The sequence below is a fragment of the Colias eurytheme genome, chromosome 30, assembly GCF_061535395.1.
Source record: "Colias eurytheme isolate Ceu_HAF_F1 chromosome 30, ilColEury1 Martin Lab GWU primary, whole genome shotgun sequence".
Taxonomy (NCBI): domain Eukaryota; kingdom Metazoa; phylum Arthropoda; class Insecta; order Lepidoptera; family Pieridae; genus Colias; species Colias eurytheme.
In genome coordinates, this window is record NC_143009.1 from 1,727,946 (window position 1) to 1,743,337 (window position 15,392).

The 15,392-nt window shown below is 33.6% G+C and overlaps 1 protein-coding gene across 1 annotated transcript; it reads left to right on the top strand.

Annotated features, from left to right (window-relative positions):
* The first annotated feature begins 1,048 nt into the window (after window positions 1-1,048).
* Window positions 1,049-9,123, top strand: RpS3A (ribosomal protein S3A). Its single transcript, XM_090118525.1, has 8 exons — window positions 1,049-1,184; window positions 1,486-1,582; window positions 2,078-2,163; window positions 2,697-2,792; window positions 4,099-4,246; window positions 7,230-7,391; window positions 8,535-8,595; window positions 9,022-9,123. The coding sequence occupies exons 1-8, from the start codon at window positions 1,123-1,125 to the stop codon at window positions 9,102-9,104; spliced, it is 795 nt and encodes a 264-aa protein (XP_089974651.1). The 5' UTR covers window positions 1,049-1,122; the 3' UTR covers window positions 9,105-9,123.
* Window positions 9,124-15,392: the final 6,269 nt, after the last annotated feature.

Genomic DNA, 15,392 nt, shown 5'->3' on the forward strand with positions numbered 1-15,392 from the left:
GAGGTAAGTCCAAAAAGTGTGTTTAATTATTATGTAAGCTTAAACAACTTGTTTGTTTTTTAATTCAAAATGACTTTTGACAAACATTATTTGGTAAAATATGTTTCTTCTAAGTATGAGAGAAAATGTTATATTATTATGTTTAGAGATTAGGCGCAGATATAAATATGGCGGTAAGACTCTACTCTTGTTCGTTAGTAGAGTCCGACTCGTAACTCAAATATGTACATAGTTTAAATAGGCTTTGTAAATTCGCCGCCCGATCGGATCAGCATCCTCATAAATTTCCTCTAAATTTTGAGGAAGCGATAGCGGAAGAGGATTTTTTTATTTTCATTTTTGAGGATGCGGTAACGGTAGAGGAACCCAAAATATTGCGGAACTTCCGCATTATGAGGAAGCGGAAGAGGAATCCTCAACAACCCTAATTATTTAAAAAACTGATGACAACATGGCATATTCAATATAGTACTAATATAAGACCTACCTACTTTTTATAAGAATCAAAGACTATGAGAGAGTAAAAGTGAAATATGTAAAATTGAGAACAAAATAGAAAAGCTTTTTTGAATACACCTGCTTAAAAATATAGAACAAAGGTTAGGTATAGAAGAATAGTGGAAATAGGATCCTCCAGAAGAATACCATCTTCATTTACTATTGTCATGTAAATCAGAACACGACAGCAAAACAAATTTTTTCATGTTTTTTCATAATAAAAAATAAGATTTTGTTCCTTTTTAAAGTGAAACTTTTATTACATCGGCTCAAACTTTTTGGTCTGTGTAGCGCATGTCGCGTGCATCGCGGCTGCCGAGTAGGTATACCTACTCGGCAGCCGACCGTCACGCGACATGCGCTACACAAAGCAGTGTTCGGAACCATTCGAACAGTTTCACTTTTACCGTGGTTTCATAAAACCACACAACATTTTTTATCTAATCCGTGGTGTTCTGAATATAATTTTGAAGTGTAGATAACATACAACTTTTAAAATTCTGTAGGTATAAACAATATTTTTAATCTGTCCTCATAAGCACCCCTCCAGCGCCATAAACAACATAGTTGACAGTTCTTCCAACCATAAACAAAAAATTGTCTTTCACAAGTTTGACTGCGAACATGGCGGTCGGTAAAAATAAAGGCCTCTCGAAAGGCGGTAAAAAGGGTGTTAAGAAGAAGATGTAAGTTCGGAATAATCCTCAAAATGAATACTATAATAATTGCACAATCTATTAAATCAATTATTATCGCGCCGGTGAAAGTGATGTTCGAAATAATAGTGGATGAAGTTCGTGTCTCGTGTCATTGTAGTTTGTTATAAATTCTAAGTGATTTCGAAAAGCTCTCTAAAACAAAGCTTTACGGATAGTTCACCTTAAATTCATTCTATTTATCGATAATTGAAGTGTTGTTCAATATAAATTCTATACCAAGTCGGTAAGTTGTTTGTAGGTTATATGCTAACCTGTTTTTACTTTTCAGTGTTGATCCCTTCACACGTAAGGATTGGTACGATGTCAAAGCACCATCCATGTTCAACAAGAGACAAGTGGGCACAACCCTTGTCAACCGTACTCAGGTATGTCGATATTTCGAAATCCACATGTTAGTTTCAAGTTATGTGCTAAATGCTATATCCATCTTTATATGCAAATTGGGGTTATAAGAAATACTTATAAGTGTAACCACGTGCAAACTAACCTCTTCCGAAACAATTGAGTGTTTGTACTTTGCACAAAGTTGAAGATCTGACGATAGATTGTTTAAATTTATAAATGTCGTAAATATATGCTAAACGGAATGCCACTGAATTTCTCATGGGCACAATGTGAGCCCTATAAAGCAAACAAGGTTTAAAAGTTAATTGCAGCTCTTACCCCTTTGTATGATAGCATCATAACAATACTTTATTTATAATTATACTTAATTATTACTAAAATGATGATCCACCTAGCTCGCAATGACACACATCTGATGAGAACTTTGTTCCCTTTTGATTTATCGCTGATATTACATTTTCAATAACAAAAAATAACCTATTCCTGGCAGTATTTTAACAAAATGTATGTTTCAGGGAACAAAAATTGCATCTGAAGGCCTGAAGGGACGTGTATTCGAAGTCTCCCTCGCTGACTTGCAAGCTGATACTGATGCAGAAAGGTAATTATTTTTTATTCATATAAAACTAGAGGTCCGCCCCGGTTTCGCCCGTGGTACATATTTCGCAATAAAAGGTAGCCTATGTCCTTTCTCGGGTATCAAAATATCTCCATACCAAATTTCATGCAAATTGGTTCAGTAGTTTAGGCGTGATTGAGTAACAAAGACAGAGTTACTTTCGCATTTATAATATTAGTATGGATGTAGGTGCCAAAATTTTAAGTATTGTCTTTTAGCTCTTTGGTTTTATGGACATACTGCATAATATAATAAAAAACAATTCAGACTTTCAACATAAAATATTAAATCTTGAATTTAGCTAATAATGTAAGTTTTACTTATTAATAATAATATCTAAATACATATAAAGTATTTAACAATCTATATTCTATATATTGTATGTATAGTAACTAATATTTGAGTTAAGTTAATATTAATCCTAGTTGAAAAGGCATAGTAACATCAAAGGCATCATATTTGGCATAAAAACTTAAATCATTTGATATATATGTATGTTAAATGTTTATTTTTAGGTCTTTCCGTAAGTTCCGTCTCATTGCCGAGGATGTCCAGGGACGCAATGTGCTCTGCAACTTCCACGGCATGGATCTTACCACTGACAAGCTCAGGTAAGAATTTATTAAATAGATTATAGGACATCTTCTATCATAATATAAAATTTTTAAATTATGATAGAAGATGTCCTGCCTTCATGCAAATTCTCAAACCTGTGAAATTTAAATAGCCATTAAGTTTTTGCATTTTTGAAGTGAAAACTTCTTTAGCGGCGTTGAGCACTTTTTCTGTAATGGGTATAAAATCTTAAACTCGCGTCAGGACACGTGACCTGATCGAAAAAGCGTAAGACGGATACCATTCCAAAATATCAAACATGCTCAACGTTAATAATCAAGTTTTCACTTCTGCCAGCACTCCCGGAGTGCAACCTGTCTTTTTTTTTAATATTTAGGTGCAAATTTCTTCAAAATTTACTGAAAATCAAAATCATCATACTCGATTATTTGAATTCAAAGCAAATATTAATTTTATTTTAAATCTACTTGCTGAATATGAAATTATTTTAAAGATAACACATGAGTATTCAATCCGTTTATTTTAGAAATACTTATATTTGCAAGATTCGATTTTTATCGAAACTTTATTGTTCTCTTTTGAAATGACATCAAACTATTTCTAGAATATTGCAGTCCAGCTATATAAAGACGCTGCTCTGGCCTTTATATCGTTTCAAACTGCAAATATTATCTATTGCATTAACATGAAATTGCCGCAGTAGTTCAATCTACTGATGTATTCATCTTTTTGCAACAATTATATTAATTGAATTATTTCTATAGGCTCAAATATTTATCAATCCAACATTATTACCTTCATATTTCTACACTTATGTTTTAAAGATGGATTTCCCTTTAATTGAAAAAACTAGCTGCTCCGCGCGGTTTCACCTGCTCCACTCCTGTTGCCCGTAGCGTGATGAAATATAGCCTATACCTTCCTCGATAAATGGGCTATCTAACACCGAAAGAATTTTTCAAATCGGACCAGTAGTTCCCGAGATTAGTGCGTTCAAACAAACAAACAAACAAACAAACTCTTCAGCTTTATAATATTAGTATAGATTAAAATCTGTAAAGTTGTACCAGAAGCAAATAATACTGAAATGCAATTATTGTTTTTATTTATACACCTAATAATTAATATACCTTGTATTTTATCTCTGTCTTATTCTGGGTCTTCAGCTACATACATATCAAATTGCATTGTAATCGGTCAAGTAGTATTTCCGTGCAAGAGTAACAAACATCGAACAATCCTCACAAACTGGCATTTTTAATATTAGTTAGATAAATAAAAATTCACAATAAAAACAGACATTATCCTTAAAATAACAATATTGTAACAATAACCCTACAGATGGATGGTCAAGAAATGGCAGACGCTCATCGAAGCCCACATTGACGTTAAGACCACTGACGGCTACCTCCTCAGAGTGTTCTGCATCGGCTTCACCAATAAGGACTCGTTGAGCCAACGCAAGACTTGCTATGCGCAGCACACTCAGGTATATCATATTAGATTATTAATTTACTAGCTTTCCGCCCGCGACTTCGCCCGTGTTTAGAAAAACAGAGTGTTCTGCATCGGCTTCACCAATAAGGACTCGTTGAGCCAACGCAAGACTTGCTATGCGAAGCACACTCAGGTATATCATATTAGATTAAATAAATAATAAATAAATATTATAGGACATTATTACACAAATCGACCTAGTCCCACAGTAAGCTCAATTAAGGCTTGTGTTGTGGGTACTAGGCGACGATAAATATAATATTTAATAAATACATATATAGATAACATCCAGACCCAAGAACAAATAATTGAGTTCATCACACAAATATTTCGCCTGACCGGGGATCGAACCCGGGACCGTCGGCTCAGTAGGCAGTTACTTTACCACTGCGCCAACCGCGTCGTCATGATGATTGATAATTGATGAGATTATTAATTTACTAGCTTTCGGCCCGCGGCTTTGCCCGCTTTTTCAAAGAAAAACCCGCGTAGTTCTCGTATCCGTGGGATTTCCGAGAAAAAACCTATCCTATGTGTTAATCCAAGTTACCCTCTATATGTGTGCTTAATTTCATTGTAATCGGTTCAGTAGTATTTGCGTGAAAGAGTAACACACACACACACATATACATCCCACAAACTTTCGCATTTATAATATTAGTAGGATAGGATTTGTAGGACTAAGGGCCGATTTTTCCATGCCCAGATAAACAGCTAGATAGACTTTATTCTTCAGTTAACAAAATATTCAATTTTTCAATAGACGAATAGGACTTATCTATCGAATAACTACGTTATTTGAGGAATAAATCTATTTGGCGCTCCAACGGCCAGATAGCGCGCTATTCGACGGTTAGGCGTTTGAGTTGACAACTGACGCGTCAAATTTGGGATTTTTTCGTATGTCATAACTCATAACATAGAGCGTAGAATTATTAACAATTAAACCTCTTTCTATATAATTATTATCAATTAAAATCATATTGAAATTGATGTTTTTGATAGTACTGATGACCATGCCATTGAAAATTTGCCGAACGCTGCCTTTAAGTATGTCATTTCCATCATAAAATATATAAATTGAAACACAAATTTAACCAAACTCTTTACTCGAATCAAAACAACAATCAACAATCATAGAAGACAAGAGCAATACAAGACAAACTTAAAATGCACTCCTGACGTGAGTCATAATGACGGTTGTTGACAAATTGCAAGAGTTGACTATCCCGCTCTAACCTGACTAATTTAATATGTTTGTTTCGCCACTCCGAGAGCAGAGCTGCCAATATGGAAATATTTGGTCAGATAGTTATTCATCAAATAAATCACGATTGAAAAATAGGCAAGCCGTTATGAGTTAGATAAATAATTGAATAAATCTATTCGACGGGTATCTATTAGACTGTTTATCTTGGGATTGAAAAATCGGCCCTAATTAAAACTAGATTATTCTTCACTTTTAAGCGGATAGTTTTATTGAAGCAAACTGAATACATGAGAATATTTTTTGAAGTGAAACTTCTTTATCGGGGTTGGAAAAAAATTTAGTGTAACGTTTTTATCCCTACCACGCGTGATTGACGTATTTCTGTAAAGTTGCATAAAGTTTGCATTTATTTTTTTGAAAAATAAGGTCATAAAGAAGTTTCACTTCTTACGTGTGTACACTAGTACACCCACACATTTTTTTTTGTCTTTAAAAATTTCGCATATAGAGCATTTGAATCTTAGTAGACTAAACAGAGAAGTAAAAACGTTTTATATACCGTTTTTGGTAAATAATGTTATTTAATTTAGGTCTTCTATTGTTAAAATTACATAGTTACGTCTACTCAATTATGCCTTGTACAGTCATTTTTCATGATAATATAAATTTTATACTCAGTTTTGTTTAGTAATTTTAAACTAATTTACATTTTTAAAACTCGCATACTTCCTGTTTATTTTGAGATGAATGATATAAATTTCTTAATATATGTATATTAAGTAAATAAAGAAATTAAAATAAATATACAAGAATTCGATTATATTTTGCAGTCCAGCTATATATAGGTTTATACATGACCCTTATATCGTTTCAAACTGCAAATATAAACGCTACCGCACTCAAAACAATGCCTTACATACTTGTTATGTTTGGCTTATTGTGTCGTTGCTACATTTTTTGTTTATGCCTATCTTAAATATTGCCAAATTATTAATACTTAGATTCTATTACTTAAGTATATTTGCTGAAAGTTGCTTTCCGCCGTCTGTGTCTGTATGATTAGATCTTTGAAATTCCGCAACAGATTTTGATGGCGTTTTTTTATAAGATAAAGATATTTAAGAGGAATATTTTAGTGTACAATTTAGGGAGGAGCTAGTAAAACAATAATAATAATTTTTTAATTCAATAAATCTTTAAAATAAATCATTTCACACATCCATGCATAAATGAAATGGAATCTATTGAATTTTGACCAATGTGCACCTCTAACAAAATTTATATTGTCTTAAACTTTATTTTAACAAATAAATATTCCTCGACGACGCGGTTGGCGCAGTGGTAAAGTAACTGCCTACTGAGCCGACGGTGCCGGGTTCGATCCCCGGATAGGGCAAATATATTTTGTGTGATGAACTCAATTATTTGTTCTTGGGACTGGGTGTAATCTATGTATGTATTTATTAAATATTATATTTATCGTCGCCTAGTACCCACAATACAAGCCTTATTTGAGCTTACTGTGGGACTAGGTCGATTTGTGTAATAATGTCCTATAATATTTATTAATATATTATTACTAGCAGTCTGCCCCGGCTTCGCCCGTGGTACATGTTTACGTTTTCTCTACATAAGAACCATCCTCATACTTCAAGGAATATAATAAAAAAAGAATTATCGAAATCGGTTCAGCCGTTCTCGAGTTATGCGCTTACCAACACATTTTGCGATTCATTTTTATATATAAGAAGATTAATTCCCACAGGTGCGTGCGATAAGAAAGAAGATGTGCGACATTATCACCCGTGATGTTGCCAACTCTGAACTCCGGGAAGTTGTTAACAAACTGATCCCCGACTCTATCGCCAAGGACATTGAGAAGGCGTGCCACAGTATCTATCCGCTAAGGGATGTTTGCATCAGGAAGGTTAGTATAAATAAGTACAAAAAAAATGTATGCATGTACTAGAGTACACACGTAAGAAGTGAAACTTCTTTATGACCTTAAAAATGTCACGAGTATGGCGTAACGCAAAAATGTTACACTAAATTTTTGTCCAACCTCGATAAAGAAGTTTCACTTCAAAAATGTGTGCGTGTACTAGTGTACACACGTAAGAAGTGAAACTTTTTTATGACCTTATTTCTCAAAAAATAATTTACTATATTATGCAACTTTACAGAAAAACTTCGAATCACGCGTGGTAGGGATAAGAAAAAGATGGCGCGTAACGGAAAAATGTCACGCGTAACGAAAAAATGTTACACAAAGTTTTTTTCCAACCCCGATAAAGAAGTTTCACTTCAAAAATATAGTTAAAGTGAAGTCTCGTGTCCCCTAGTGGGGTAAGGATTATACATACATCTGTTTCAATTTTTTTTAGGGACAAGTAGGTTCTAGGTCTCCCTTCTGTATCCTGCCAGGAGGTTATTTTGAGTGTGTTTATTCTATAAAGGAGCTGTTTGCCTCTATTTCTATAAGGGCCGATTTTTCAATGCTTGGATAAAACTTATTCATCAAATAATGTATAAAACTACCATTTTAAAAACGTATTCTAATTGCCCGTATTTGACAGTTTGTGACATTTTAATATTATCGTGTAATACTTTATTGGACGGTTAAGTTTTATCCAAGCATTGAAAAATCGGCCCTAAAACTACTTGGAATGGCTAATGATACAAAAAACATGTATCAGTAATTATCTTATTGGCAATTGTAATCTTCTGTTGTTTTTCAAGAGATTTTTATATTCAAACTCGAACATTTCAATTATACTTCTTCTAGAAGCATTTTTGAATCGCTATAACATATTTTTAACATTTACCACCGATTTGAAAGCAGCATATATGGAGAAGAACCGGCAAGAAACTCAATAGTTGCTCTTTTAAATCATCTCAATTATAATGAATGTACCAAAATGATGATCCACCTAGCTCGCAATGACACAAATCTGATGAAAACTTGTGTTCCCTTTTGATTTTAACTGCTGATAAAATGATCATATAAATAAACATTATTTTTATCATACAAAACAAAATTTAATATATATATTATTTTTATTTATTTCAGGTGAAAGTACTGAAGAGGCCGCGTTTCGAAATTGCTAAGCTTATGGAATTGCACGGAGAAGGTATGTTATTATAGATTTATTAATTTTTTATGTGTAATTATTTTTGCCTTAAAATTGAAGACGCAAAGATTTGAATATTATTGTGATAATACTTGTTTTTGCATAACTTATTTTTTTTTAAAGAGATTATTACAGTTTTAATTACCTCTGTACTATGATGTCTTAAAGCAGTATTGTTTCCATTGTGTAAATATGACAGCGATAGGTCTTCAAGTGCCATCACTTTTCCACACTGGAAATAAAACTGCTTTAAAACGCCATAGTACAACTTTATAATTTATCTAAATGATGATCCACCTAGCTCGCAATGACACACATCTGATGAAAAATTGTGTTCCCTTTTGATTTTAACTGCTGACAACACTATAAAAAATGACATTTTACTTTTTTTTTTCGTTTTTTTTTTAATTGTATAATCTGTGACAGGCGGCGGCGGTAAACACGGCGAGGCGGGTGACAAGTCGGAGCGTCCTGAGGGCTACGAACCACCCGTACAAGAAAGTGTATAAGAATATACGTTTATAGTGATTTTTGTGTTTTATTTATTTCATGCAGAATTATCCAATGTGATAACCAATTTTAGAACATAAATAATAAATATGTACTTATATTTAATGAGAAATTCTGTAGTATTTTACCCAATTTCAGAAGAGTCCATAATAATAATATATTGAAAAGCCTGAACTATTATAAATTTCCGTCGCTTGTAACTTTTTACCTTTAAGACTTACAGAATAATCATGTATGCAAAAAATGTAGGTAATTTTGTCTTCTTTGAAGCCCTCATAGACACTTTTGTGATTTAGTAAACAATTGAGAAGTTATTTAAAATATACCTAATTTTAGCACCTTTAATTCAAGATGGCGGCTAGCGCCTGGGTCCGTCAAGGTCGAAAACTTATTTTTATTAACCTTTCATACCTAAGCAATATCGTTTCAAAACTTTTTCTACGCCACCTTTTGTAGAGCATAAATACCTACTGACTGGATTAATATCACACCAATTCATATTAAAAAATACCATCCTACTAATTTTATAAATGTTAAAATTTGTGAGGGTGGATGTGTATGTTTGTTACTTTTTCACGCAAATACTACTGAACCGAATCGGTTCAACCGATTACTATGAAATTTAGGAGTGTAACTTGGATTAACACATAGGATAGGTTTCATCCTGGAAATTCCACGGGAACTGGACTAAGCGGGGCACCTCGTTGCAATGCGGGGCGCCGCATTCCAACGAGGTGCAAACTGCAAATAAACGCAAAGTCTAACAAACAATTGTTTACTTTTTGACGTGACAACGTCTTATAATTCGATAGAGCTGGCTGCACGCACGAAAAAACATGACTCATGCGGCGTTAACTCGCTCTGAGGCGTTCCATGTAAGGCTTGAAGTGCGAGCGAGAGCGCGGAACGAGCGATAAAGAAGCATAATCGGACGTTGTCACGTTCAACTATTGTCAGTAAACCGACTTTACAGACAACCAATTTTTTTTTAAGTCAGCGAATCCTTTTTTGCAGACCGTACGTAAGCGTCAGTAACGTAATGGACGCGAGATGAAAATAAGCTTGCTCGAGTTGTACGTTAAAAAAATATAATATATATCGGCCGAATTGATAACCCGCTCCTATTTTGTACTCTGCCCAAAGTCAATGTAATGTGGACAGATTCTCTGTCTACGCCCAGGTATAATTTTATTATACCTAGGCGTAGACAGAGAATCTGTCCACGATGATTTCCAGAATTAGTGAACCGATTTTAAATTTGACTTGCACCCAAGTTTGCACCCGTTTCATCAGTTTGATCTTACTCGAAAGATAGGAAGCTTTTGTTTTAAAAATTAAAGACCATGCATTATTTTAACTATATTGGTGGTACTTTAAACCAGTGCAAACTTAGCACCCCATCAATGGAATTTTGGGTCGAAAATGACCTTGATCGTTAGGTCCCCGTTAGGTCCTTTAAGGTCCCACAATTTTTTCGTTAGGTCCCCTTTAGTTTTTTTTTAAATAATTTTTTAAATTTTAGGTATAAAAAAAAATGCACTTTAGCACCCCATCCATAGAATTTTGGGTCAAAAATGACCTCAATCGATAGGTCTCCGTTAGGTCCTATAAGGTCCCACAGTTTTTTCGTTAGGTCCCCTTTAGTTTTTTTTTAAATAATTTTTTTTTAATTTTAGGTATAAAAAAGTTACACTTTAGCACCCCATCCATAGCAAAATTGGCAAATTTTATCAAAATCGTATTCTTTACCGTTAGGTCCGTATGGGCTCATCATTGAAATTGTTGAATTATTTATTTTATTAAAATTATAAAATAATAAAAACCTGCGCATGCGCCTTAGAGCATTAAGGCATGCGCACATCATACATAAACAGCGCGAAATTTAAAATGGTATCGTTTCATTTATTAAATAAATCTATTGTTCTGAGAGTGCTTATTTATTAAAAACCTACTTTTCAACCTAGAATTAAAATAACCTGGTATTAGTGTCAATCTATGGTGTCAATATATTTTTTGTAGCGGCCACAGGGCCACACTACGGTCGAGGTATAGATTCGGAAAGAATAACATGCAACAAATCATTAATTTGATTCGGGATGACCTTCGCGTGGACACTCGAGGGGGCGGTATTCCAGTGGAACTGCAAGTGATGGCAGTTATTCGATCATAATTATTCGATATTGGGGCCGGCATGAGGTAGATGTGACTTGTGCTCTAGTTTTGGATATATACAATAGAAAAGCCTGTATAACGATCTATTACATTACAGATCCAAGAAGATTGTGCTGACATTCACAGAATGAGTCAACAGACACTTTCCCGTTTGTCCCGAAATGTTGCTATTGCGTTAGCTTCTAAAAGTTCGCGTTATATTAATATGCCGTCGAACTCAACCGAGGAAGCCAAAGCAATTAGGAAATTTGAGGCCATAATATGCGGGATGAAGCGTATCATTGGTGCAATAGATTGCACTCATATTAAGATACGCAAAGTGAGTGGAGAGGCTGGACAGTACTATGTTAATAGGAAGGGACATTACTCCATTAACACTCAAGTATGAACATTGTACAATAACATTTTAGTTTGATCATAGTGTATTTAAAGTAATAAATTTTCATTGTTATGTGTGCTATTATGTGTTTCTAATTTATAATAATATTGATGACAATAATTACAGGTAGTATGTGACTCTGACCTTAAAATCTGCGATATTGTGTGTCACTGGAGAGGAAGTACACATGATTCCCGCATATATAGAGAAAGCTCAATAAAGCGGAGGTTTGAGGAGAATGAATTTCATGGGAAGCTGATTGGAGATAGCGGGTATCCTTGTACTTCGCATCTTCTAACACCAATATTAAGACCAAGGACACAGGCAGAAGAAAGGTACAACCTGAGTCACATACGAACGAGGAATACTGTAGAGCGTTGCTTTGGGGTGTGGAAGCAAAGATTCCGCATACTCAACGAAACAATGCGAGGGTCTCTGCAAGTGATCAAGACCACTATTGTTGCTTGTGCAGTTTTGCACAATTTAGCAATACTCTTTAATGAGTCTATTTTAAATCAAGGTATTTGTGCAAACTAATATGTAAACAAAGTATATTTAATAATGCCAATACATAAAAAATAAGCATATTTTAATTCTTTATTTTGTATTTTTCTAGATCCTTCAGGCCTTGAAAATCAATTATTAATCGATCCAACTATCCCTGATAATATAGAAGATGAAGACGAAAATATAAACAGGGCCATTTATATTGAAACTTATTTTAATCAATAAAAACCATATTTTATTATTTTTCAAAATTTATTTTTTTTAAATATTCCTCCTCTAATGCAAGTATTTGGAGCTTCTTCTCGTGAAGCTCCCTCTCTTGTTCTATTCTTAATAGGTGAAGCTCCCTCTCTTGCTCTATTCTTAATAGATGCAACTCTTGTTGTTGCTTCATTAATTCCTCCCTGCTTTTTTTTGCAAGGAGGAATAATTGATGCTCGTAATTGGAATTTGATTTCCCACTGTAAAAATAACATAAACATTAAACATTATTTCACATAAATCACAGCTGAACAATAAGCACAGGAAATTTCATGAAATTCTATTTTCAACATTACATACTTACGTTTTTTTTGGTTTAGCTTTGAAAATATGATGTGTAGGATTTATACGTGGCAATTCAGTGGAGAAATTTGGCAATTCAGGCTAAAAATAAAAAAATAATAATTATTTTAAAATAATATAAATTTTATTTATAATACTGATATTTTTGTATAACATAACTGATAAAAATATTATACAAATTATTATATAATATGATTACCTATGCATGTGCAGTGCTTTCATCATTTTCATTCAATTTCAATGTATCATCAGCAGACTCCTTAGTAACTTCCTATAAATATATAAAATATAATTACTCAATCTCACAATAAAAAACTATATATGCATAGCGCTATTATCCCTTAATGGATATTCCAAATTAAGGAATAATAGCAGTAGAAAATGTAAAAAATATAAACCTGTTGGCCATGTGTTGCATCGCTATCGAAAGGATTGTTATCAACCACAAACTCATTAGGAAGAGCTGCTATAAGCTCTTGATCTTCAGGCGGAGGACTTGGTGGCGGAGGTCCCCCGCCTGTCATGTTTCTTGCCGTTCTAAATTTGTGTTCCGAAGCCTTAGCTTTCTTCAAATTCCTCCACTGATTTTGTATTTGGCTTAAGTCCCTTTTATGGAGTGAAATGATATTATAACTGAAATATAAATACAATAATAATGTTATTACACTGTAACAATTTATTAAATACAAGAAACTGTTAGAATAAGTAAAACTAAAATAACCAAGACAAAACATCTTCCCATGCAAGTTTTTTTGCTGTATTTGTATTAGTCGACGTATCCTTATTCTCTAATATAATATGTGCTCGCTCGAGCACTAATTATTTTCGAAGCACTTTCTAAAGAGCAATATATATTTATTAATAAGCATTAAAACATGTAAGGAAATAAGTACATTCTATTAGATTTCTTGTGTACATTACGTACCTTATCCTCCTCACTCCAATTCGTCGAACGAGAACGTTTATTGATCATTGAACTCATTTTAAATTAAAACTGAATTTGAATTTATCAAAAATCTCAAATCTGTACAAATGTTTGAAATTTGAAAGTTATCAATATCCTGTCAGTTAAACGTCATACAAAATAAAGTCTACCATTCATATTTGTCAAAAAGTACATTTTTAGTCAAGTTTTACGTGAATAGCGGGTTTTATTTCGATAATGTTACTAGAAAAAAATACATATATTGACGTAACTTAGTTGAGAGACTGCTGAGATAGGTTTATAAGTACCTAAGATTATTTTAATCATTGTTTAAGGAGTTGAGAGTTATTTAACTGAGAGGTGTTTATGCAACAGATCAGTCAGTTTTTATAAGTAAGGCTGGTAATTTTTTACGACATCACATTAGAAACCTCAAAAATAGCAGTACTTCTCCACTATTTAATGGATGTTATTATACATATAAACCTTCCTCTTGAATCACTCTATCTATTAAAAGAAACTGCATCAAAATCCGTTGCGTAGTTTCAAAGATTTAAGCGTACAAAGGGACATAGGGACAGAGAAAGCGACTTTGTTTTATACTATGTATAATATAATAATGATAGTGATAGCACAGTATTACAATATTATTTCCTACAGTAAGGAAACGCCTTTGATGTCGCGCGATGCCGCCGCCAGCGTAGGTACTTACGCTGCCACACGAAAATACGCTAGGGTTGCAACAAATGGGAAATAAAACAATTGTGATTATTAATATTATGATGAAATCATTTATTCATATGTACATTCAAAATAATTGCGATTATTAAATCTGATGTAATCATTTGTTCATAAATATATAATTACAGATATTGCACTGCTAAATATTATTTACGTGGACACTTTATTTTTGGATGTTCTTAATTGTATATTATACCATTTAAGAAGTAATGCATTCGCATTGGGATGTACAATCTGATTAGAAAATAATGAGGACAACATATACATAGCTTTGATTTTAATTCAACAGATACAATTATTAATACAATCTTTCTGAAATATTGTTTCCTTCTGGGATTTCAATGTAGATTTACATCCGTAAACGGAACAGTTTTTGCGCGCCATAATAGAATATGTAAGTACCTATGTATAATAAAATTATTACACAAAAAATACGACTGCGTCGTCCTTTCGCGATAGTTAATGCAAACTCAGCGTGATTGCATTAAGCGGCCCGCGTCGCCCGACCCCCCGCCAGTTCCCCTCCGTTTCTCTGCACAAGTACATTCGTCGCCATACTGTAGGAAATATGGTGATACTGTGGTGATAGTCCGGCTAACGAAAGATAAGACTGGAAAAGGCGGCAAATTCAAAAAATCATCATATTAAGGTAACCTAATGGTAACTTAGGTTATAGTTGGAAATAAAGTTTTGATACTTTAATTTATTATTACGAGCTTTGTTTTTTTGAGAGATTAACAACCTCTACAAACTCTTCATCTATATAATATTATATATATGTAATCTGGTACAGTTATCTGATACAGATAAAAAAAAGAACAGCTAGTGAAAGTAATAAAAAACATTAGTCCATTGAATGAGTCCCTCCAAGGGGGGTCTAGAGTGCGTGAGTTAGTAACGTAAGATGTTTCTTCGGAAACATGTCAAGAGTCCCTAGGTAATAAACATACTAAAACCCCGGGCCACTAGGAGGAGCCCCGGAGTGGGGGGAGGGGGGAA

Excerpts from the sequence above, each read along its gene's own strand:
- RpS3A (XM_090118525.1), top strand. The coding sequence starts at position 1,123 with ATGGCGGTCGGTAAAAATAAAGGCCTCTCGAAAGGCGGTAAAAAGGGT. Across the intron at positions 2,793-4,098 it reads CTTACCACTGACAAGCTCAG|ATGGATGGTCAAGAAATGGC; the intron begins GTAAGAATTTAT and ends ATAACCCTACAG. Across the intron at positions 4,247-7,229 it reads GCTATGCGCAGCACACTCAG|GTGCGTGCGATAAGAAAGAA; the intron begins GTATATCATATT and ends TAATTCCCACAG.